General features: G+C 40.2%; 2 protein-coding genes across 2 annotated transcripts; one reads left to right on the forward strand and one right to left on the reverse strand.

Moving 5' to 3' along the window:
- Positions 1-379: 379 nt before the first annotated feature.
- Positions 380-8319, reverse strand: ttc29 (tetratricopeptide repeat domain 29). Its single transcript, XM_079579950.1, has 12 exons — positions 8273-8319; positions 7453-7544; positions 7327-7392; positions 5780-5839; positions 5536-5699; positions 4052-4228; positions 2525-2737; positions 2374-2459; positions 2217-2308; positions 1950-2070; positions 654-740; positions 380-573 (listed from the first exon to the last, which is right to left on the reverse strand). The coding sequence occupies exons 2-12, from the start codon at positions 7524-7526 to the stop codon at positions 403-405; spliced, it is 1311 nt and encodes a 436-aa protein (XP_079436076.1). The 5' UTR covers positions 7527-7544; positions 8273-8319; the 3' UTR covers positions 380-402.
- A 5241-nt stretch (positions 8320-13560) lies between these two features.
- LOC306980565 (endothelin receptor type B-like) lies at positions 13561-20694 on the forward strand. Its single transcript, XM_079579999.1, has 7 exons — positions 13561-14083; positions 14997-15124; positions 16709-16907; positions 17107-17256; positions 19480-19613; positions 19691-19799; positions 20562-20694. The coding sequence occupies exons 1-7, from the start codon at positions 13568-13570 to the stop codon at positions 20658-20660; spliced, it is 1335 nt and encodes a 444-aa protein (XP_079436125.1). The 5' UTR covers positions 13561-13567; the 3' UTR covers positions 20661-20694.
- The last annotated feature ends 844 nt before the right edge of the window (positions 20695-21538 follow it).

Consider the following 21538-nt stretch of genomic DNA (forward strand, 5'->3'; position numbering starts at 1 on the left):
TTGTATTACCCCTGAGGGACTACGGAAAGGATTTATTAAGGTAAACAAGTTATTTATTATTGCTTTAATTACATATTAAGCCAGGGATCTCCCACCCTTTCACATGAGGTACTTTTATGTAACAAAAGCAACGAAGAGCTACTTATGCATCAAAGAGGTTTGTCTAATGATGCTACTTCAATGATTGATAAAACTACTTTCATTTTGTCTTCATACGCTACTTTTTGAACTTAAATGTTTGCAGATTCTGTTCAAAATGTTCAGCACCAAAGAAAACAAACTGTGGAATATTCTAGGTTAACAACTAAGCTTTTTCCAATTTTAACACCCATAAATTAAATGAATGTATAATATATTCTACAATGTGACAATACTAGACATTTATTACATAACAGTTTTTTATCACTCAGTGGGAGAGACGGTGTTGTTTTCTTCGTTAATGCTCTCGGGCCATTCCCTCCTGTCCTTCCATTTGATCAGCGTCTGCAGTGAAGAGCGAGAGGGTTGGGACGACAGGATGAGTGAAGCGAACTGTCCCATCATGGACCGGGCTCGGGCTCGACCCAGCAGCATCTGAAGCACAGTCAGACATGAGAATCAACGGCTGGGGCATAAAAACTAAACAAACAAACAAATAAACAAAAGAGATTTACATTCGCCTTCATCTGTAACTCGTATCCTATATTCTCTGCTGCTTCGTAGCCTCTGGAGTAATACTCGCAGGCCTGATCCAAGTCTCCCTGGAAACAAAGAGTCAGTCTTTTCGCTTTCTCTGTTCTCAATGTTGTTTTACATTGTATTTATCATTCACAGGTGGGTGGAGTATCTTGCCCAAGGACACAACAACATTACAAAGAGTTTAGTGGTGCTAGGCTAGTGCTAGGCTTGTGCATGTCTATGGTAACTAGTAGCCTGCATGAAAAACAGTCTGACCCAAGCACAGTGCACCTGAGGCAAATCATTTATAACACCAGTCTACCCATATACGTCTGTGTCGACTGAATCATTGTTTAAATATAACAATTTTGCACCTGCGGCCGCTATTACTACACGTGGGATTCACAAAGGAGCTTTCTACAAATCAGATACGGCAACGTTTGGAGGACGACCCCATGACTTTGAAGAGGTTTTTAATGCAGGCTACTAGTTACCATAGACATGCACTAGCCTAGCACAAGCCTAGCACCACTAAACTCTTCAAATATAAGGACTACCTGAATTTAAAAAAAATAAGAAATCACTCTGGATAACTAGGAAATGAGGCCCTATGTCAAAAATCCTGAAATATCCCTTTAAGGCCATACTAACTTTAAAGAGGGGCTATTATGCTTTTTTCAATCACATAGCACCAGTCTATATCACACTACAATGATGACCAAACCTTCTGTTGGTCTGTAAATGCAGTAAATTAGAATAACTGCCTTGTATAAAATTGCTCTCTCAAAATGGCTGTAGTGAATGTCTTGAAATAGGCCTCTGTCTCTTTAAGAACCTCTGAGCCTTTCCGACACGCCCCCTCCACACGCTGTCTGTGGCATCAGTGGGGAGGGGGTTCTGCTGAGGAGCAGTGGTTGGTTACTCGGCTGGTGACGAAAGCTCGGAGGCGTCTCCAGGAGGTGGGGGTGTTCCTAGGAGGACTCAGGCAAACCTATCCCTAAAATGGCCGCCATCAGAGTTTTTACAGATTACTCAAAAATACGTGAATGTGCCAAGGCAACACTTCAGGCATGTTTTTAATGAGGGAATGACATAATAACATGATGTAAAGCTTGAAAAAGTTGATTTTGCATAATACCCCCCCTTTAATATACACTATATATCGATACTGCCAGGGTCTGATCGCCAAAAATACATGTCAATAACTCTGTCTAATCGCTGCTTTTGTCTCTGTTTGAGTCGATCCAGGTTGAAATATATGATATAAGTATCAATACACCAATTTCTAGTACCTTGTTGAAGTAGTTTGTGCCCAGACTCAGACAGGCCTCGACCCGGTCACACGGCAGGATGATGGTCAACTGATCCGTGAGCATCTGCAGGCACCGGACCATCTCCTCTGTGTTCCCCTCACTGTCAGCGTGAAGAAATGTGACCCAAGTGTTAGAAAAAATTGCTTAAAATATCCAATAATATTAAAGCAGCACTGCAGGTCAGTTGATATCTGCTGTATGTTTGGGACTGTTTGATCCTGCTGACAGATGAATGAGTGTCCTCGCCTTTCCAAAGACTTGGCCATTGCTCTGTAGGCCTTTCCCATCCCAGAGGCGTTGTCCAGCTCCTGGCAGATCTTTATATAAGTGTTCAAGTACTGCAAAAGGACAGGATAATCATTCCTTTCCATCATTATCACTCTTAAATAGTATCAATAATGACCTTCTTGGCTGTGGTGTGGTCTCCGGCGAGCTGGTAGGCCACTCCCATTCTGTACACGGCTTCTCCTTCAATCTGTTTGTTTCCTGCTACAATTCAAATTACTTCAGTTCGTTCATTTGTTGTTGTACAAAACCACTTTCAACACACTCACAGTCTGCGGCGTTGTTCAGCGCCTGGAGCAGGAGCGCTGTGGCCTTGATGTAGTTTTTGGATTTGAGCGGGTCGTCGGCGAGGCGGGTGAAGATGCCGCACAGAGCGTATTGGGCTTTGTTCTTCAGGGGGAACCCAGAGGAGTCGAGCCAGCCGCCCACGTCCGCCTGAGAGAGACCGGACTCCGCGTACCGCAGCGCCGCCTCCAGCTCACCTGCAGGAACAACATCACATTCACACCAGGTTAAAGCAGCACTAAGTAACTTGTTTACCTTAATAAATCATTTCCGTAGTCCTTCTGGGGGTAAAACACATTCACAGTGCTAATTCACATCATAAACACTGTCATGACATATTAACATGACATAATAAGCTTCTTGAATGGAGCTCACTGCCTACAGGCCAGTGTCACGCCTTATTTGAAAGCTAAGACCTGCAAAACTCATCGAAATGGATCTTTTTCCTCGTGTTGTTGTCTTATCGTCATCACTTTTTTGATGTTTTTTTTCCATTGCCTTTTTGTCACCTTTTTGTTCTGCTCTTTTATTGCTCTCATGTAGCTTTTTTGTCACCTTTTTGTTCTGCTCTTTTATTTTTCTTATGTAGCTTTTTTGTCACCTTTTTGTTCTGCTCTTTTACTGCTCTTGTGTAGCTGTTTTGTCACCTTTTTGTTCTGCTCTTTTATTGCTCTTATGTAGCTTTTTTGTCACCTTTTTGTTGTGCTCTTTTATTGCTCTTGTGTAGCTGTTTTGTCACCTTTTTGTTCTGCTCTTTTATTGCTCTTATGTAGCTTTTTTGTCACCGTTTTGTTCTGCGCTTTTATTGCTCTTATGTAGCTTTTTTGTCACCTTTTTGTTCTGCTCTTTTATTGCTCTCATGTAGCTTTTTTGTCACCTTTTTGTTCTGCTCTTTTATTGCTCTTATGTAGCTTTTTTGTCACCTTTTTGTTCTGCTCTTTTATTGCTCTTATGTAGCTGTTTTGTCACCTTTTTGTTCTGCTCTTTTATTGCTCTCATGTAGCTGTTTTGTCACCTTTTTGTTCTGCTCTTTTATTGCTCTTATGTAGCTTTTTTGTCACCTTTTTGTTCTGCTCTTTTATTGCTCTTATGTAGCTTTTTGTCACCTTTTTGTTCTGCTCTTTTATTGCTCTTATGTAGCTGTTTTGTCACCTTTTTGTTCTGCTCTTTTAATTGCTCTTATGTAGCTGTTTTGTCACCTTTTTGTTCCGCTCTTTTAATTGCTCTTATGTAGCTTTTTTGTCACCTTTTTGTTCTGCTCTTTTATTGCTCTTATGTAACTTTTTTGTCACCTTTTTGTTCTGCTCTTTTATTGCTCTTATGTAGCTTTTTGTTGCATTTTCGTAACTTTTTCGTAGCTCTTTTATTCCTTTCACATGGAGAAAATACGCTGTTAAAGTGGGGGTTAAGAGGTTAATATCATGGTAAATCAAATACAAAACCAAGAGCGCCAGCACTGCGTTTCAGGTGCTTTGAGGAGCTGCTGTGACCCGTCAGCGGACATGACTCACCCTGCTCCAGGTAGATCTCGGCCAGATGTACGATGGCCTCGGTGGCGGCTCTCGAGCTGCGGCCCTGCTCCCTGTCTGCGCAGACGTGGAGGAAGTGCAGCCGCAGCCACAGGTCCTTCGGCGAGGAGAAGAAAAGCGCCAACGAGAGGAACTGCTCACACACCACGGACCAGGAGCCTGCGCAGAAAGACCTCTGTTAGGTTAGTTTGGCGTCTGAATTGAAGAACACCTTCCCTGACTTTTTGTGCAGGAGTGTGAGGAAACAACTACACTAAACTATAAGGATTATCCAGGTTATATTGAGCATACATTACAGTAAAGATCTAGTGGAGTTACAGACTAAACCAATCCCATTTAAGGCAAAAAGCAATAATTTACCTCAACATGTACAAAAATGACTTACTCAGAGGTAGGGCAGAGTATCAGGTATCTGAAAAATGACAGTATCGAATGCAGGTACCACTTTTATTTAAATCAATTTTATCTTGTTTTCCCAATTTTTTTCTATTACTAAAATGTCCCCTCACTATTTCCCCCAATGTCTTCTCCACTTTTTCCCTATTTTTGCCGCATTAAAAAAAAAAAAGTCCTTATTTTTTGCCATAAATACAGACTGGAAATGCCTTCTGGAATCGCCCATATATGGTCATGTTTCTAAAACAGTCAAGGGGGAAAACAATCTAAACTTTCTCTTAAGTATTCAAAAAATACTTTAAAAAAGGCTGAATTATGAATATAGTTTTCTACTAAATAAAGATACAAAGACATGGGCAAGAGCAAAGTGGTTCAACAGCCCATAAATACAGAAATAACAGAGAATGCTAACATAATGCTTCATGCTAGCGTCGCGCTAATGCTAGCAATAGCTACGACTGCCGTTTTTTCACTTCTACTGAACAAACTGCTGTGAATAAACATCCATATGGACCCGATGTAGACTTGATTTTATTTGTATGTGATAAATAAGTTCAGATTCCACCAGAAAATGGCGAAAAAGATAAATTGTGTTTCCCAAAAGATTCTGTTTTCCCCCATGGCGAGGCCACGCCCCCTTCTATGACGCGATGCCGTCTGTATCTATAATTTCTCCCAGTTTCCCTCCACTTTTGGACAAATTATTCCCCATTTTTCCACACATTTCTTGACATTGGAGATGAACACGATATTGTGCAGATCTTCCAAACATCATTGTTCTGTTTTCTAGTTCTAGATGACAAATATTTTCGTATAGGGAAGGAAGGTGCACTTGAATAACTAATCTTTCCATCACTCACAAGATTAGACAAAAAAAAATGTACTTGGCATAAGAGTGGTGTGGATGATTTGTCTTAATTTTGTTCTGAATGGGGTAATCTAGTCCTTTGAAAGAGAGGTAGAGAATTAATAAGAGTAAAACTTCCCACTCCTTTTCAAGCAGCTGTGACTTGTCTGCGTTGGATGGATATTGTACGTCTTGTATCTAAAATCTAAATCCTCTTTTGTACCTGAGCGTTCCGCATGCTCGGCGCTCATCAGGCGCTTCCGCATCGTGTGCAGCTTCTCCGGCTGCTGCACGAGCGGCGGCGGCAGAGTGTCGGCCAACGTGGGGCAGGTCGTGTCCCGTCGCTCCTGGTCCAGGTCCAGGACGTGGAAGAACCTCTCGAACGACCTGAAAGACACATTTATCCTCTTACTCTTACTTGTCCAGTTTGGCTTTATAAAACACAAAACAATCCCCAGAACAATCACCTGTGGAAGCCGTCCTGCAGCATCTCCACACAAATGACCTGCTTCAGACTTTTGGTGCGTCTGAAAGGGAGAACATTTAAGAAAAATCGATCACTTATTATTATTATCAGTTGACAGCAAGATTTAACCTCTTAACCCTCGGCTTTACACAAATCTGAACAAAAAAATGATAAAAAAAAGTGACAATAACACAACAAAAAGTGACAGAAAAAGTGACAAAAACATGACGGAAAAACAACAAAAAAGTGACAAAAACACAACAAAAAAGTGACAAAAAAGTGACAAAAAAGTGACAAAAAAGTGACGAAAACGTGACGGAAGAACAACTAAAAAGTGACAAAAATAGTGACAAAAACACCACAAAAAAGTGACAAAAACGTGACGGAAAAACAACAAAAAAGTGACAAAAAAGTGACAAAAACACCACAAAAAAGTGACAAAAACGTGACGGAAAAACAACAAAAAAGTGACAAAAACACCACAAAAAAGTGACAAAAACGTGACGGAAAACAACAAAAAAGTGACAAAAACACCACAAAAAAGTGACAAAAACGTGACGGAAAAACAACAAAAAAGTGACAAAAACGTGAGCGAAAAACAACAAAAAAGTGACAAAAAAGTGACAAAAACACCACAAAAAAGTGACAAAAACGTGATGGAAAAACAACAAAAAAGTGACAATAACGTGACAAAAAAGTGACAGAAAAACAACAAAAAAGTGACAAAAAAGTGACAAAAAAGTGACAAAAAAGTGACAAAAACACCACAAAAAAGGGACAAAAACGTGACGGAAAAACAACAAAAAAGTGACAAAAACACCACAAAAAAGGGACAAATACGTAACGGAAAAACAACAAAAAAGTGACAGAAACACAACAAAAAAGGGACAAATACGTAACGGAAAAACAACAAAAAAGTGACAGAAACACAACAAAAAAGGGACAAATACGTAACGGAAAAACAACAAAAAAGTGACAAAAACACCACAAAAAAGGGACAAATACGTAACGGAAAAACAACAAAAAAGTGACAGAAACACAACAAAAAAGGGACAAATACGTAACGGAAAAACAACAAAAAAGTGACAGAAACACAACAAAAAAGTGACAAAAACGTGACGGAAAAACAACAAAAAAGTGACAGAAACACCACAAAAAAGTGACAAATACGTGACGGAAAAACAACAAAAAAGTGACAGAAAAACAACAAAAAAGTGACAACAACGAGACAAAAACACAACAAAAAAGTGACAAAAACGTGACGGAAAAACATCAAAAAAGTGATAAAAACGTGACAAAAACATAAAAATGAGGTACTACACTATTGCTTTCCAGTTGAGAAGCTTTTAGATTTGGGTAAAGCTGAACTAGAGAAAATGCGCTCAGTTTAGGAGGGAGGTAAGAGGTTAAAGCGTCATAATCCTCCAGAAGAACATCCATGTCAATGCCACTAGAGGGCGCTAGTCGCAAGAACAGCTATAATCAGACAATTATGAGTCAGATCTCTCAATGAAAACAGAGTCAAAATACAAAGTGACATGTACTTACCGGAAATGTTCTTGCTCAGAGAGATCGGAAAGATCTGCTTGAGGCTTTTCAGGAATTGAACTGAACCTGAACGAAAACATGAATGAGTAGGACATTATTTGGGAGTAAAGTAAAATTAAAATCTACCTGTTACTTTTGCCTTTTTTGCCTTTGACTATTGGTGGCAGAAATGACTTGTTGTTGGTGCGTCTCACAGCCATGTCCACGACGTCCTTCAGCTTGAAAGAAACAGATTTTATTAGGATATTTTACAATGCAGCTCCTTTGAATCATGCACCATAAAGTTAAAACTAGTGCTACATATATTCTTGAAGTAAAGTTACCACAGACTTCCAGTACTTTGCAGAGAATTACTTTGTTAGTTACTTTTATGTGAATGATAACTCATGCATTTAACATTTTAAATTCTGCACAGGTTTATTATCAATGAATATACCCCTGTTCCCATAATACTTAGCGGTTTTGACATCACAGGCCATCCCAAAAAATAAATACAAAAAATAAAAAATAAAAAAGCCGTTCTAGCTTTATCTTTAGGATATAACAGCTGATAATGGTCATATAAAGTCAATATAAAATAAAAAATAAAAATAAGGAAAAATTGTCATTCTAAACACGTGGTTTGTTCACGAGCGTGTTTGCAAATTAAGCTAACTCATCTTTTTCTAGCATCAGAATGGAAGATTTCGACCATCCTTTTTTGGCTAACATTTGACTGAACACCTCAAAGGTCAAAGTTGATATTTATAGTATGCATTTCCACAACAATATTTAACGTTACGATCACGATATAACGTAAAATAGCAAGTATAACGTGCGCGGTCTAACAAATCACGGACACAGTTCCTCTTGTTTTGATCCACACTAAGGCTCCAGATTGTTGTTTTCAAGTTTAAAGACGGTAAACGTTTAAAGTTGACTGTCTTGAACGTAAACTCGCACTTACACGGAGTAAAATGGAGGTTTTTGGTCTTTTTTTCTTTCTTTTTAATCGCAGTTTGTCTCCAACGCCGCTGCAGCCGAATCACGCCGTCGTCATGGTAACGAGGGACACGGAGAGGGGCGGAGCGCATTCCTACGCTGTTCAGATAAACAAGAACGTCGCGGGTTTTTAATTAATTAATTTTGACATTTTTTTTTAAAGTTAGTCTTAGTGTTTTGATAGAAATGCAATTTAATTTTAGTAGAGATTTAGTAAAAAAAAAAAAAAAAAAAAAAAAAGTCTTACATTTTTATTCAAGGGCAATAAGGGGCCACATAAGAAGGGCCACATAAGAAGCCTGAATTGAGTCGGAGCTGCACCAACAATAACTCAAACTTTTTCTGCAACTTTATCCTATTGTACACAACACTAAATCCAAGTAAATTTCCCTGGGGCCAAAGCATACAGGGGAGTGTATTGCCAGGGTTCATTAATAAAAGCTCTGAAATAAAAATATGTTTTGATTGGGAAAATACTATTGAGGAAACTTTTTTCAATAAATTAAAAATAATGACCCTGACAGGACTGTAGCCAATGTGCTGTTTATATCCGGACCTCTTATTATGTCAGTGCCCTCTGCTGGACACGTGTGGAATTCTTTCCTTTTATATTTTTATTTAAGAAGCCCCCTAGTGGCTGGAGTGAGCATTCTGGTAATTTCTTTAAAAAATCATAACTCTGCAAAGGAATGGGCTAGAGACTTACTTTTTTTTTTTTTACATACTCAGGATTTTATGCCCTACAAGTCGTGGGCCGGATTGCATCATTTCTACTGATCTCATACTAGACCAGTGCTGGGCAAATTTACGCAGGTCTGGTCTAGTATCAGTCGACCAAAATTGCATGTAGTCAACGAAATTTTACGTTTTAACCCCCACCTGAACCGAGCACATTTTCTCCAGTTTGACTTTATCCAAAAGTGTATTCAAAACTGCAAGTGTTTAAAGGCTCACAATAATTACACAAGTTTACAATGTGCAGGGGGGAAAAGTATAAAAAGAGGACAATTACTCTCTGCACAAAGTCGTCCACCTAATTCAAAACATTTATCCTATTTTGTCATTTAAAGGTGTCAGCGCAGACGAATGGAAACTCCGTCGGGGAGAGAGAGTGGTTTGTGGTTTGGATCGTGTGCCTCTTGGAAGCGTTTGTTCTGAAGTTTTAATGTTTTGGTGGAAATTGGCGGCAGCTGAGACTGAGACTGAGGCTGCTTCCTGTCGTTTGTGGCTTCGTAAACTCGCCGTTTCACTGGTTCTGATTTGACAGGACGCTCTTCATCAGCTAATCCCCGTTCACTTTTACAATTTGTCCCGTAACAAGTGTCGCTTTTGAAGAGTTTGAGGAGCAAACGTCAAGTGAATGCAATCATGCCATAGACTGAGAGGCGGACAGGGCTGATGTTAAACCTGTCTTTTGAATCAGTGTGATAGTGCGGGGCATGTTTCTTTAAGTTCTTCTGCAGAAGTCTTTGTGCAGCTGGAGTCTGTGTGTGGTTTGTTGATAAAATGACAGAGAGATAAACATGAAGGAAGTGGACGTGACTCTAAACATGATCCGATAAGAGAAACGCATGGGAGCTTCTGCGGGGTTAGTGAGAGTAACATCACTTAAACGCCCTATACCGGATTTGTTTACGCTGATCGTGGAAAGAAAATAGCTCCGTCCTCATTTAGCGTAAACTCAGACAAACTTATGAACTCAGAAAAACTACTATGCACGTAAAAAAAAATTAAAAAGCGCCTTTAGCTTTGATTACAGCACATTCTTTGGGAATAAATGGGAATTTATGGGATATAAAGCAGAACTAAGTAACTCTTGCCCCTAGAGGCCACAAGGTGTCGTACCATGTTGCGTTTTTTTTATTCATATATTGTCTGTGAGAGTAAATACTACACTGACAGAAAAGGCAAAGGGACAGAGGGATATTGTACATCCAATCATATAATGGAATTTTTTTTTTCACTCAAACTTGGCTGTAAATACTGTTTAAGTGGTGCTAGCCCTCAGTTAGCTTTGCCCGTTAGCCTGTTAGCTTCTTCTTCGTGATTCCATTAGTGTGTATTGGTGGCTCCGGTCCGGTGGCAGACAAGTTGCAATTGTGTTTTTCTGGCCAGAGTCACCAAGGGGAGATGAAAGACCCTCCAGTCATCACATAACACTTGTATTACCCCCACAGGGACTACAGAGAGGGATTTATTAGATAAACAAGTTACTTAGTACTGCTTTAATGGAATCAACAGGAAGCTAACACAACTGAAGGCTGCTTCTTTACAGACAGATATGAACTGAAGCATAAAAATCTGATTTGACAGTTGTTCACTGAAATATCTATCACAGCAGAGATGAAAAGTCTCAAAGAAATGATCTTTGACAAGTGAAGAGGACAGAGTTTTAGTTTGTGGCTGATACAAAAGAGAACTTTTGGAAATGAAATATACAAATTTCATGTTTGTATCTTTCAGTGCAGTGTTACAATATTATATTGTTTTAAAAGTCTATAATTGAGGACTGTTCTGTTTAAAGGAACAGGCCACGTTTTTTCCACACTGAGATATGTTCTTACCTGAGCTTAGACGAGTTGATACGTACCTGTCTGGTCTTTGTGCATGCCCTCAGTCACGCAAAAAGACCAAATATGTTGTTAGCATTTGGCCTCTCCCAATGTATCCCTATGGCTCCAAACGGGGGTGAAGTTGGAAGCAAGCTCTTCCACGGGCACAAAGACCAGACAGGTACGCATTAACTCATCTAAGCTCAGGTAAGATCATATCTCAGTATGGAAAAACTGTGGCCTGTTGCTTTAATGCAGCTCTGTGTCAGACACAGGCCCCGCCCACTCCTCCTTGTGGTCAGTGTTTGTCATGATCATCAGAGACGGGTGAATTTAACCAATCAATTTGATAATTTTTTATTATGTTTGTTCCACTGCTTATAAGAATAAGTATGAAGCACAATGAAGGTTTAGGAAAGTTGTGCTGTGTTGACCTGACAATATAGTCAGTCAATATAGTTTCATGGTTCGAAAACAAAATTAATGGGGAGCTAATAGTTCCCCGATTGATTTTTCAACAGTTTTATTTCTCCTAAAGTTCCCATTGAAAGTTTCTGGAAAACTTCTATGAATTGTCCACCTATGTGAGCCAGATGAATCCATCAGTGAAGAAGAAATCCATGGATGGAATATAATTTTGGATGTCCAGATCATCAGCTGGTCTCATTCTTTGGGATCCCAGACCAGAACTGCAGCAACAACAGACCAGAACAGTTAGTTAAATCCAGGCGTTATTTAACTGACTCTTATATAGGCCTCAACATGTTGTTCTAAACCTGTTATATGCACGTCTTCAATAAAGTTAAGTCGCAAACAGGGTTCAATAAACGAGCTTCAAACGTCGGCTGTGGTCTGGATTTCATGACGGAGTTTACTGACCCCGAGTGGAAAATTATCAAAGGAGGAGGAGTTTAGAAAAAAACCTGTTAAGTGCTGTTTACGAGTTTGTTCTGATCTGAATGAGATCTGGGGCTGATGACGGAGGGAGGAGTCAGAGAGGGAGAGAGAGAGAGAAGGTCCATCTGAGCCAGTCCAACACTTTGTCTCCATGTTTTGGTTTGGAAACATCTTACGGTAAGATACAGCTTTTACACTACACCATTGTATGTGCTAGATTTTTGTCTCTTATAGTTTTAATCTTGACATTCCTAAGGTGGTTTATTATTTGTGTGTAATTTTGAAAGCTTTATTTACAAACCCTATATTTTTATGTACCTATGGCAGCTTCCCAAAAGTCGGGGTCCTGAAGCAGCACGATTTTAGGAGATGATTAAAAAAAATAATGGACTTGTATTATTGTTTCGTAGCTTAGGGCCCAATGTTTGCCCATTTTTCCCCAATTTGTTATACATTTTTTTCTTGTTTTCCTAGTTTTTTCCACTAATATTTTCCCTCCATTTTTCAAATTTTCCCCTATTTTTGCCCATTTTTTTAACTCAATATTTCCTCACTTTTGCCACAATTTCTCCCAAATTATTCCCCATTTTTCACACATTTCTTGACATTGGAGATATACCCGATATTGTCCATTTGTTGCTCTGCTTTCTCATTCTAGATGACAAATATTTTCGTATAGGTATCAGTATCAAAAACCAAGTATCGTTAAAGCAATACTAAGTAATTGTTTACCTTAATAAATCCTTCCGTAGTTCCTCTGGGGGTAATACAAGTGTTAATGTGATGATTGGAGGGGTCTTTCATCTCCCCCTGGTGTCTTTGGCCAGAAAACCACAATTGCAACTTCACTGCACCAGGTCGGAGTCACCAATACACACTAATGGAATCACATAGAAGAAGCTAGCAGGCTAACGGGCAAAGCTAACTGCGGGCAAACGTCACTTTAAACAGTATTTACAGCCAAGTTTGAGTGAAAAAAATTACCGGTATCTCCATTGTGTAATTGGATGAACAATATCCCTTTGTCTTTTCTGTCAGTGTAGTATTTACTCTCACGGGCAATTAATAAGTTAAAAAATCTCAACTTGCTACGACACCTGCAGTTGCACTTATGGCCTCTAGGGGCATGAGTTACTTAGTACTGCTTTAAAGTACTGGTTGGAAAACTGTATCGGCACCCAGTCCTGGTTGTGTCAAAATTAAGGCCTTTAATATCAATAAAGAAGCTTTAAATGTAAACTTCTACAGGTTTGACATTGTTGGACTGTTTTTGCTGCTTAAGTTCAACAAGTAATGGTACGTGCCCTAAAAATGTATGTTTGGGCTTGAAAATGGCATTAAAAAGCATTATATTTGACTAGAAACTGTATATATAAACACTACTTACATTTTAGTGTGGAGTTTACTAATCGTTTGCATCAATATTTTGGGGATTTCAGTCTGAAAAGTTTGGAATCCTTTGACTTGAAGCATTCAATGTTCATGTTTTTCCACTGACTGCAAGGCCATACTTTCAACGAGATGGATATATTTTGATAGATTCATAGAAATGTTGTAGGTGGAGGCTTGAAGTCTTGGCTTAAATTCATAATAATGCAGGATTTCAAGGCAATTTAAGAGAGAGTAATTCATAAACTTAACATTTCATGAGCATTTTCCTTTATCTGTGTGTGTTTTTCTGAATATATTTCTTTATCCCCCCAGATATGAGCGTTCCAGTCGTCTAGGTGTTTGCGTGTTGACCCCTAACCTTTGGACTTGCTGCCACAACACACTTCTTTCGATATTTCGCCACAATCTCCAGCCTTAACATGGGAAACAGACATCACTCCATCAGTTTCTCAAACTCCAAACGCTCCTTTTTGTTTCTAGTCTTTGCATTTTTGCTTTTCGACCCCACTCTGTGCCTCAACGACTCCTTTTCGGATTTACCGCAAGAAAACGACGACGGAAACCTCTTGTTGAGTTCGGTTTTGGAGCAGGAAACGATTGAAAGTTCAAAGTCGGTCCCGGACAGTCACAAATCGATAGAGGCCGAGAAGCTGAAACCCAAGCTCAAGCCGGTGCATTTGAACTCCTCCGGGAGATTCCGCCCGATGTCGCCGCCGCGCTGCACGCAGGAGACCTCCATCAAGACGGCGTTCAAGTACATCAACACGGTTCTGTCCTGCCTGATTTTCGGAGTGGGGATCGTGGGGAACGCGACGCTGTTGAGGATCATCTGCCAGAATAAAAGCATGAGGAACGGGCCCAACGCGCTCATCGCCAGCCTGGCCCTCGGAGACTTGATCTACATCACCATCGACGTGCCCATCAACGTCTACAAGGCAAGTGACGGGACAAACTCTCAGAACATGGTGATGTTTGTGTGAGAAGGTCTGTTGTAGTGGCTTTTTTTGGTTCTTCCTGTTTATGGGAGCTACATCCGGGCACTTTTGCTGAGGCCCCGCCCCCTCTGCGTGAAAACAGGAGGAGAATTAGTGCAGCGGTAGATAGGAAATCTCAGATCATTTCTCATTCTGGGGATAAAATACACACAGGGAAATGGCCAGTCTAACGAACACAGTAGTTAACTGTCAGGAGCTATTTATTATGAATGGAAATATATAAGGAGCTCGGAGTAGAGTCGCTGATCCTTCATGCTGAAAGGAGCCAGCTCTGGTGTCTGTTCCGGATGGCTCCTGGTCTTCTCCCTTGAGAGGTGTTCCAGGCATGTCCTATTGGGATGAGGCCTCGTGGAAGACCCAGGACACGCTGGTGGGACTATGTCTCTGTGGCCTGGTGTCGCCTCGGGGTCCGCCCAGAACAGCTGGAGGAGTTGTGCGGGATCGGGAAGTCTGGGCATCTCTGCTGAGACTGCTGCCCCGGCGACCCGGCCCCGGATAAAGCAGAAGAAAATGCTATGAAAAAGCTACGGCAACAACACAAGGACAAAGATCTGTTTAGATGAGTTTTGTAGGTCTGCAAGCTCCATTTGAGAAGGGTCAGGGTTGTGAAATAAGACACATTTAAGTTTAGATATAACCTGTTAATCTCTGTTGCACCTCATGTCTCTGTCTCTTGAGTGTTCCTCTGATAAAAGCTCAAAATACCTCACAGTCACAGATACCGCCCTAGAGACGACCCACTTCCCACGCTGATAACGGCCACAGCCTAAACCCTCTCATATTGATCTGCAGAATGTATCGTCTCTCTCCTGATACTGAGAGTCATTCTGTGTGTTTCTCTGTTTGTTTGCAGCTCTTGTGGATGCGCTGGCCGTTCGCCGACTCCTCCTTTGGGCTGTTTCTCTGTAAGCTGTTTCCGTTTCTGCAGAAAGCTTCAGTCGGGATCACGGTCCTCAACCTGTGTGCCCTCAGCGTGGACAGGTGACACATTACCGTCAACACACTCCTTCCAGAAGTGTTTACCAGGAGCCCATTTCCAAACTTGTGTTGTATGTGGCAGTATCGCCTACAGACAGGCTCTGCCACGTAAATGTTTTGTTTTTATTATTGGCTTCGTGCCGTTGCGTCGTAGTGGGTGTAGTTTGTAAGCTCATTGGCTGACCCTTACTCCGGAACAGTAGGAGGCGGTAATGCTCCTTTAAAGGGATATTTCAGGATTTTTGACATAGGGCCTCATTTCCTAGTTATCCAGAGTGCTACTGATTTCTGGAGATTTTTTTTTTTGCAATTCATGCAGTTCTTATATTTGAAGAGTTTCGTGGCGCTAGGCTAGTGCAAGGCTAGTGCATGTCTATGGTATCAGCTAGCCTGCATTAAAAACAGTCTGACCCGCTCCACAGTGCACCTGAGGCAAATCACTTATTACACCAGACTAACCATATAAATGTCTGTGTCCATAGAGTAATTTTTGGAATATAACTGACCTTGCATCACATGAATGATTGCATTTTGAGGGACTATTTTCTAGCAGATCACTCCGCCGCTGCGTAGCTTATACAACCACAAAGCTGATGCTGCTCAAATATAAGTTATTTTAAATGCAAAATGGTTAAAATTACTCTATTGACACAGACATTTATATGGTTAGTCTGGTGTTATAAGTTATTTGCCTCAGGTGCTCTGTGGAGCGGGTCAGACTGTTTGACTACGAAGTAGGGATTGGCGGATTGACACCAAAGTATCGATATATCGATACCAAAGGGCAAAGGGCTTTTAAGTATCGATATTGGGCAAAAAGTATCGATACTAATTTGCATATGTAAAAAGAAGGCGGGGCAGCAATTATCAACACAAAAGGATGATTTATTTCTTTGTTCTGAGCCAAAACAGTCCCAACAGCAAAGGATTGAACTGAACCAGTCCTATCATTCTGGTTTAGGTTCTGTTTGTCATTTAAGTATTAATTTAAAATTGTGTTTATGTATTCAATTTCATATTAGTATTGTTTAATTAACCAGTTAGGGTAATATAATTTGAATTGACCGGTTAATTATATAAAATAACGAGTTTGAGAGATTTATATTGATTGAAATACATTCCCCTATGAAATGACCAGTATCGGTATCGGTATCAACAAAAATGACCCCAAAAGTATCGGTATCGTATCAATTCCAAAAAATGTGGTATCGCCCATCCCTACTACGAAGTTGATTTGTGAATTGAAGCAACGAAAACCTGGTACTGGATAACAAACTGAAATTATCGACAACTAGTACTGAACTTGCATAAAGGTGAACTAATTGTGCCGCCCTGCAATGGAAATCAACAGGCATGAACTGATGTCTTAACTTATAGTAACATGCTAACTAGTAAAATAAAGAACCCTTTGTAATATGAACATTGTCTGCCTGATATTATACATTATAGCGAACCTGTGTGCCTTTTACTTTGTCAGTTTGCATTTAGTTAAATCTCCAGGTGGCGTTGTGGCATTTAAAGTCAAATCAAAGTAAACCCCGCCTTGCCACATGTAGATAACTGATATCACTGATATTCTTTTTGCAGGTACCGTGCCGTGGCGTCCTGGTCGCGCGTGCAGGTGACGGGCGTTCCCATGGTGACGGCGGCGGAGATCGTGGTGATCTGGCTGCTGTCCGTGCTGCTGGCGGTTCCCGAGGCCGTGGGCTTCGACATGGTCCGCTTCGAGTACAGGAACATCAGCATCCAGACCTGCATGCTCCAGCCGTCCAGCGCCTTCATGACGGTGAGCGAGAGGAGACACATCTATCAAACGTTTAACTTCCCGGTTAAGATGGAGTTCAGAGAGTGTGCATAGTTAGGCTTTTACAATCTGGCGGAGTAAAAGTAATAAGTTCTCAACAAGACACTACAGATCCTGAGAAGCTCTACTTACCGTATTACTTTGAGCTACTGAGTGTTTTCATGTGAGTTTCCGTGTCCAGTTTTACAGCGACGTGAAGGACTGGTGGCTGTTCGGCTTCTACTTCTGCGTCCCGCTGCTCGTCTCCGCGCTGTTCTACACCCTCATGACCTGCGAGATGCTGCGGCAGACGGGGAAGCTGCGCATCTCCCTCAGCGAACACCTCAGACAGGTACACGGCTTGTTTAGTTCTTTGTATAAGCTTATTATTAGTGAAAAGAAAGTCAAGTGAAAAAGTTTTCCCTTTAACCCCGTCTTAACCAAGCAGATTTTCTCCAGTCTGGCATTACCCAAATTAACCTCTTAACTCCCGCCTGAACCGAGAGGATCTTTTCCTCACGTGATCAGATTTTTTTCCATCATGTTTTTATTGGGTAGTCAACTCATTTTTGTAACTTTGTAATTTTTTCCTAAATTTTTTAATCAAATTTTTGTAAATTTTTTATCACTTTTTTTTTTTTTCGTCCATTTTTTATTAAAAAAATAAAAAAAATGTCACTTTTTGTGACATCTTTGTAATTTTTTGGTCAATTTTTTGTCATTTTTTGGTCAAATTTTTAAAACATTTTTGTCATTTTTTGTCTTTTTTTAGGCACATTTTTGTAATTTTTCGTCAATTTTTTGTCCATTTCTTTTGGCACATTTTTGTCAATGTTTTCTCACTTTTTTGTCACATTTCCATCATTGTTTTCATCTCAGTTTTGTTGCTATTTCCACTGTGAAAATGTGTTCGGTTCAGGTGGGAGTTAAGAGTCAAAATAGCTAAAAAAAATAAATAAAAAGAGATGAAAACAAAGATGAAAATGCAAACAAAAGAGCAACAAAAAAGCTACGAAAACGCAATAGAAACCCAGCAAAAATATGATGTGAACAGGGATGAAAAAGTGACAACACGAGGAAAAGGAACCCATATAAATCAGCTTTGCGGGTCTTAGCTTTCAAATGAGCTTTTAGATTTGGGTAAAGTCGAACTGGAGGAAATGTGCTCACTTAAGGCGGGGGTTTAGTCTGGTTTAGTTTGGATACTGTATTTTAATATTTGGCTTCCACTAAAAAAAAAATCCACTAAATATTTTTTTTTTTCAATCAAAAATACATCAAATTCAATGTCAGATATCTCAAGATCATCTTACGAAGGTCCAGGGTTCGATTCCCTTTCTGTGTGGAGTTTGCATGTTCTCCCCGTGTCTGTGTAGGTTTCCTCCAGGTACTCCGGTTTCCCCTACCACTAAAAACATGTACAATAGGCCAGGATGAATGATGAATGATGTGTGTATGGTGGTGGTCACAGCACTTCTGTCAGTCTCCCTCAGGGGAAACTGAAGCTACAGAGTGTGGAGTGAATGTGCAATATTCTCATGTAAAGTGCTTTGTGACTATGTCTGTGAAAGGTGCTATAAATAAAGATCTTCTTCTTCAGACCCTCACTTTGGGAACTACTGAATAATTGATTAGTAAAAAGACATGGCCTGTTAAGATACAATTTCACATATAAATCTATGAAGAAACATTGAATCCTTATTGTAAATATTAGAGAATTGACTAATCCTTTTTAACCTCTTAACTCCCGCCATCTTTTTTTTTTTTTTTGGGGGGGGGGGGGGGGGGGGGGTTCAACTCATTTTGTAGCTTTTTTTTGGTCATTTTTTTAAATCAATTTTTTTGTCTTTTTTGTTGTTGTCACACATTAAATCACATTTTTTGTCATTTTTTTGGTCTTTTTTTCATTTTTTGATATTAGTTGTCACATTTTTGTCATTTTTTCCATCACTTTTTTGTCAAAGTTTTCTCACTTTTTTGTCACATTTCCATCGTTGTTTTAGTTTGTTTTATTGCTATTTTCCCACCTTTTTTCTAGAAGCTTTTGGATTGGGGTAAAGCCAAACTGGAGAAAATGTGCTCGGTTCAGGTGGGAGTTAAGGGGTTAAAGCAGTACTAAGCAACTCTTCCCCCTAGAGGCCATAAGCGCAACTGCAGGTGTCGTAGCAAGTTACGATTTTTTTACTTATTAATTGTCTTGGAGAGTAAATACTACGCTGACAGGAAAGGCGAAGGGAGAGAGGGATATTGTGCATCCAATTATACAATGGAAATAATTTTTTTCACTCAAACTTGGCTGTAAATACTGTTTAAAGTGACGTTAGCCTGCAGTTAGCTTTGCCCGTTAGCATGTTAGCTTCTTCTTCGTGATTCCATTAGTGTGTATTGCTTGCTCCAGTCCGGTGGCAGACAAGTTGCAACAATGGTTTTCTGGCCAGAGACACCAGGGGGAGATGAAAGACCCTCCGATCATCCAATAAACTCTTGTATTACCCCCACAGGGACTACAGAAAGGATTTATTAAGGTAAACACGTTTTTCATACTGCTTTAACTGAGCTGTTCCTCCCGCTTCAGCGCAGAGAAGTGGCCAAAGCCGTGTTCAGTTTGGTGCTGATCTTCGCGCTGTGCTGGTTCCCTCTGCACCTCAGCCGTCTGCTCAAGAAAACCATCTACAGGTCTCACGACGCGCACCGCTGCAATCTGCTCAAGTACGTCCACAGGAAACACACTCACTCTGCGGCGGCTCTTACAGTGTTTGTTTTACACTCAGACTGTTTTCTTTCAGCTTCTTGTTGGTGATGGACTACCTCAGCATCAACATGGCCACCATCAACTCCTGCATCAACCCCATCATCCTCTACTTTGTGTCCAAGAGATTCAAAAACTGCTTCAAGGTAGTTTTAATGTTTTCTTTTTACCATGTTTATTTAACCTCTTAACTCCCGCCTGAACCAAGAGGATCTTTTTCCTCACGTCATCAGATTTTTTTTCTATCATTTTTTTCCCCATCATTTCTGTAACTTTTTTTGTGTCATTTTTCGTCACATTTTTGGTCAATTTTTTATCACATTTTTGAATTCTTTTTAATCACATTTTTTTATTTTTTTTGTCACATTTTTTTTTCATTTTTTATCACATTTTTGTCACATTTTTGTCACATTTTTGTCACATTTTTGTATTTTTTTGGTCACATTTTTGTCATTTTTCGTCAATTTCTTGTGACATTTTTGTGATATTTTTGCCACCTTTTCATCAATTTTTCGTCACCTTTTTGTCAATGTTTTCTCACTTTTTTGTCACATTTCCACAATTTTTTTTGTCTCAGTTTTCTTGCTACTTTCACAGCTTTTTTCCAGAAGCTTTTGGACTGGGGTAAAGCCAAACTGGAGAAAATGTGCTCGGTTCAGGTGGGAGTTTAGGGGTTAAAGGTTTGTGTTTGGATAATGACAAGGCAGAAGCACAAACTAGAATCCTCTGCAAATTGCTTCATATAGAAATAATACATTTTTAAGGAGACCAAGGATTGAGTTTGGAGACGCAATAAAGGGTCAAGTGTCAAAGATACGAAAAAGGGGAGAGTGAAGTGAACTTACATTGTCACTGATATGGAAGTGTGAGCTGATCTCTGTGTCTCTCTGTCTCTCTCTGTCTCTCAGTCGTGTCTTTGCTGCTGGTGTTATTCCGATTCCACCACATCCACCTCTCTGCCCGTCCACCGAGCCGCCAGTCTGCCGTACAAGCACCAAGAACAATAAGAGTCAACCACAGGAATCTCAGGGCCTGGATTTCGATCAAAATCAAGTCTTTACTTTAATGTTTGTGTGTATTTTTTTTATTTATCTTTTGTATGTGTGTGTTAAATGAAATGGATCATGTAGGACAAACCAGCCATGGAGCTAAAACACAGGACATTTTTCTATTTTTTGTCTTACATGCTTTCTATTTATATTGAACAATGAAGTTTAAAATGCTATTTTAATAAAGACACTTTTATAAACATTAAAAATAGTGTTTCTCATTAAAACATGCTTCCAGCAAAGAAGCAATTTTATGTGTTTTGAAGTATGAATCCCCTCCTGGAACCGCCACCCTAATGTGGTGGAGGGGTTTGAGCACCCGAATGATCCTGGAGCTCTGTTGTCGGGGCCGGTTAGAATCGTGAAGCTGTCCTGCTGTGGACCCACCACCTGCAGGAGGAGCCATAGGGGCTGGTTCAATGTGATTTGGGCAACTCCAACAGCTGCCCCACGCAGGGGCGCAGATAGGTTTTTGAAACTGGGGGGGACAAAGCTGCTCAGGCATGACAACCTATCAAACTTAATTGCCCATCATTGCAAGACAATAATGCGTATTGGTACGGTTTCTAATCACTCACCAAGCATGCCACATGACGTATGAAAAAGCAGTCCTGACGTAGGCTACACTGTCTGATAACCAAGTAAACCAACAGCTCGCGTTTCGCATTTTGACACACGCACAGCCCAGTCAACACAAACACATGAGCGCAATACCGTTTCTCGCCGCATATCAAAGTGAATGGTCAAGGGAGGCGCTGTTTCGCACATTGCAAAATGCTTGCAAGATATTTTTCTTCATAAAAGTGAGGGGGACGGATCCAGGTGAATGAAAATCT

This window comes from Gobius niger (genome assembly GCF_951799975.1).
Source record: "Gobius niger genome assembly, chromosome: 21".
NCBI classification, from domain to species: domain Eukaryota; kingdom Metazoa; phylum Chordata; class Actinopteri; order Gobiiformes; family Gobiidae; genus Gobius; species Gobius niger.

Bases quoted from the DNA above. Each gene is read 5' to 3' on its own strand.
- ttc29 (XM_079579950.1), bottom strand. From the start codon at position 7,526: ATGGCTGTGAGACGCACCAACAACAAGTCATTTCTGCCACCAATAGTC. The intron at 7,393-7,452 runs GTAGATTTTAAT...GTTTTCGTTCAG, and splicing joins AAAAAAGGCAAAAGTAACAG to GTTCAGTTCAATTCCTGAAA. The intron at 2,309-2,373 runs GTCATTATTGAT...GTCCTTTTGCAG, and splicing joins ACCACACCACAGCCAAGAAG to TACTTGAACACTTATATAAA.
- LOC306980565 (XM_079579999.1), top strand. From the start codon at position 13,568: ATGGGAAACAGACATCACTCCATCAGTTTCTCAAACTCCAAACGCTCC. The intron at 14,084-14,996 runs GCAAGTGACGGG...GTTTGTTTGCAG, and splicing joins TGCCCATCAACGTCTACAAG to CTCTTGTGGATGCGCTGGCC. The intron at 16,908-17,106 runs GTGAGCGAGAGG...TTCCGTGTCCAG, and splicing joins CGTCCAGCGCCTTCATGACG to TTTTACAGCGACGTGAAGGA.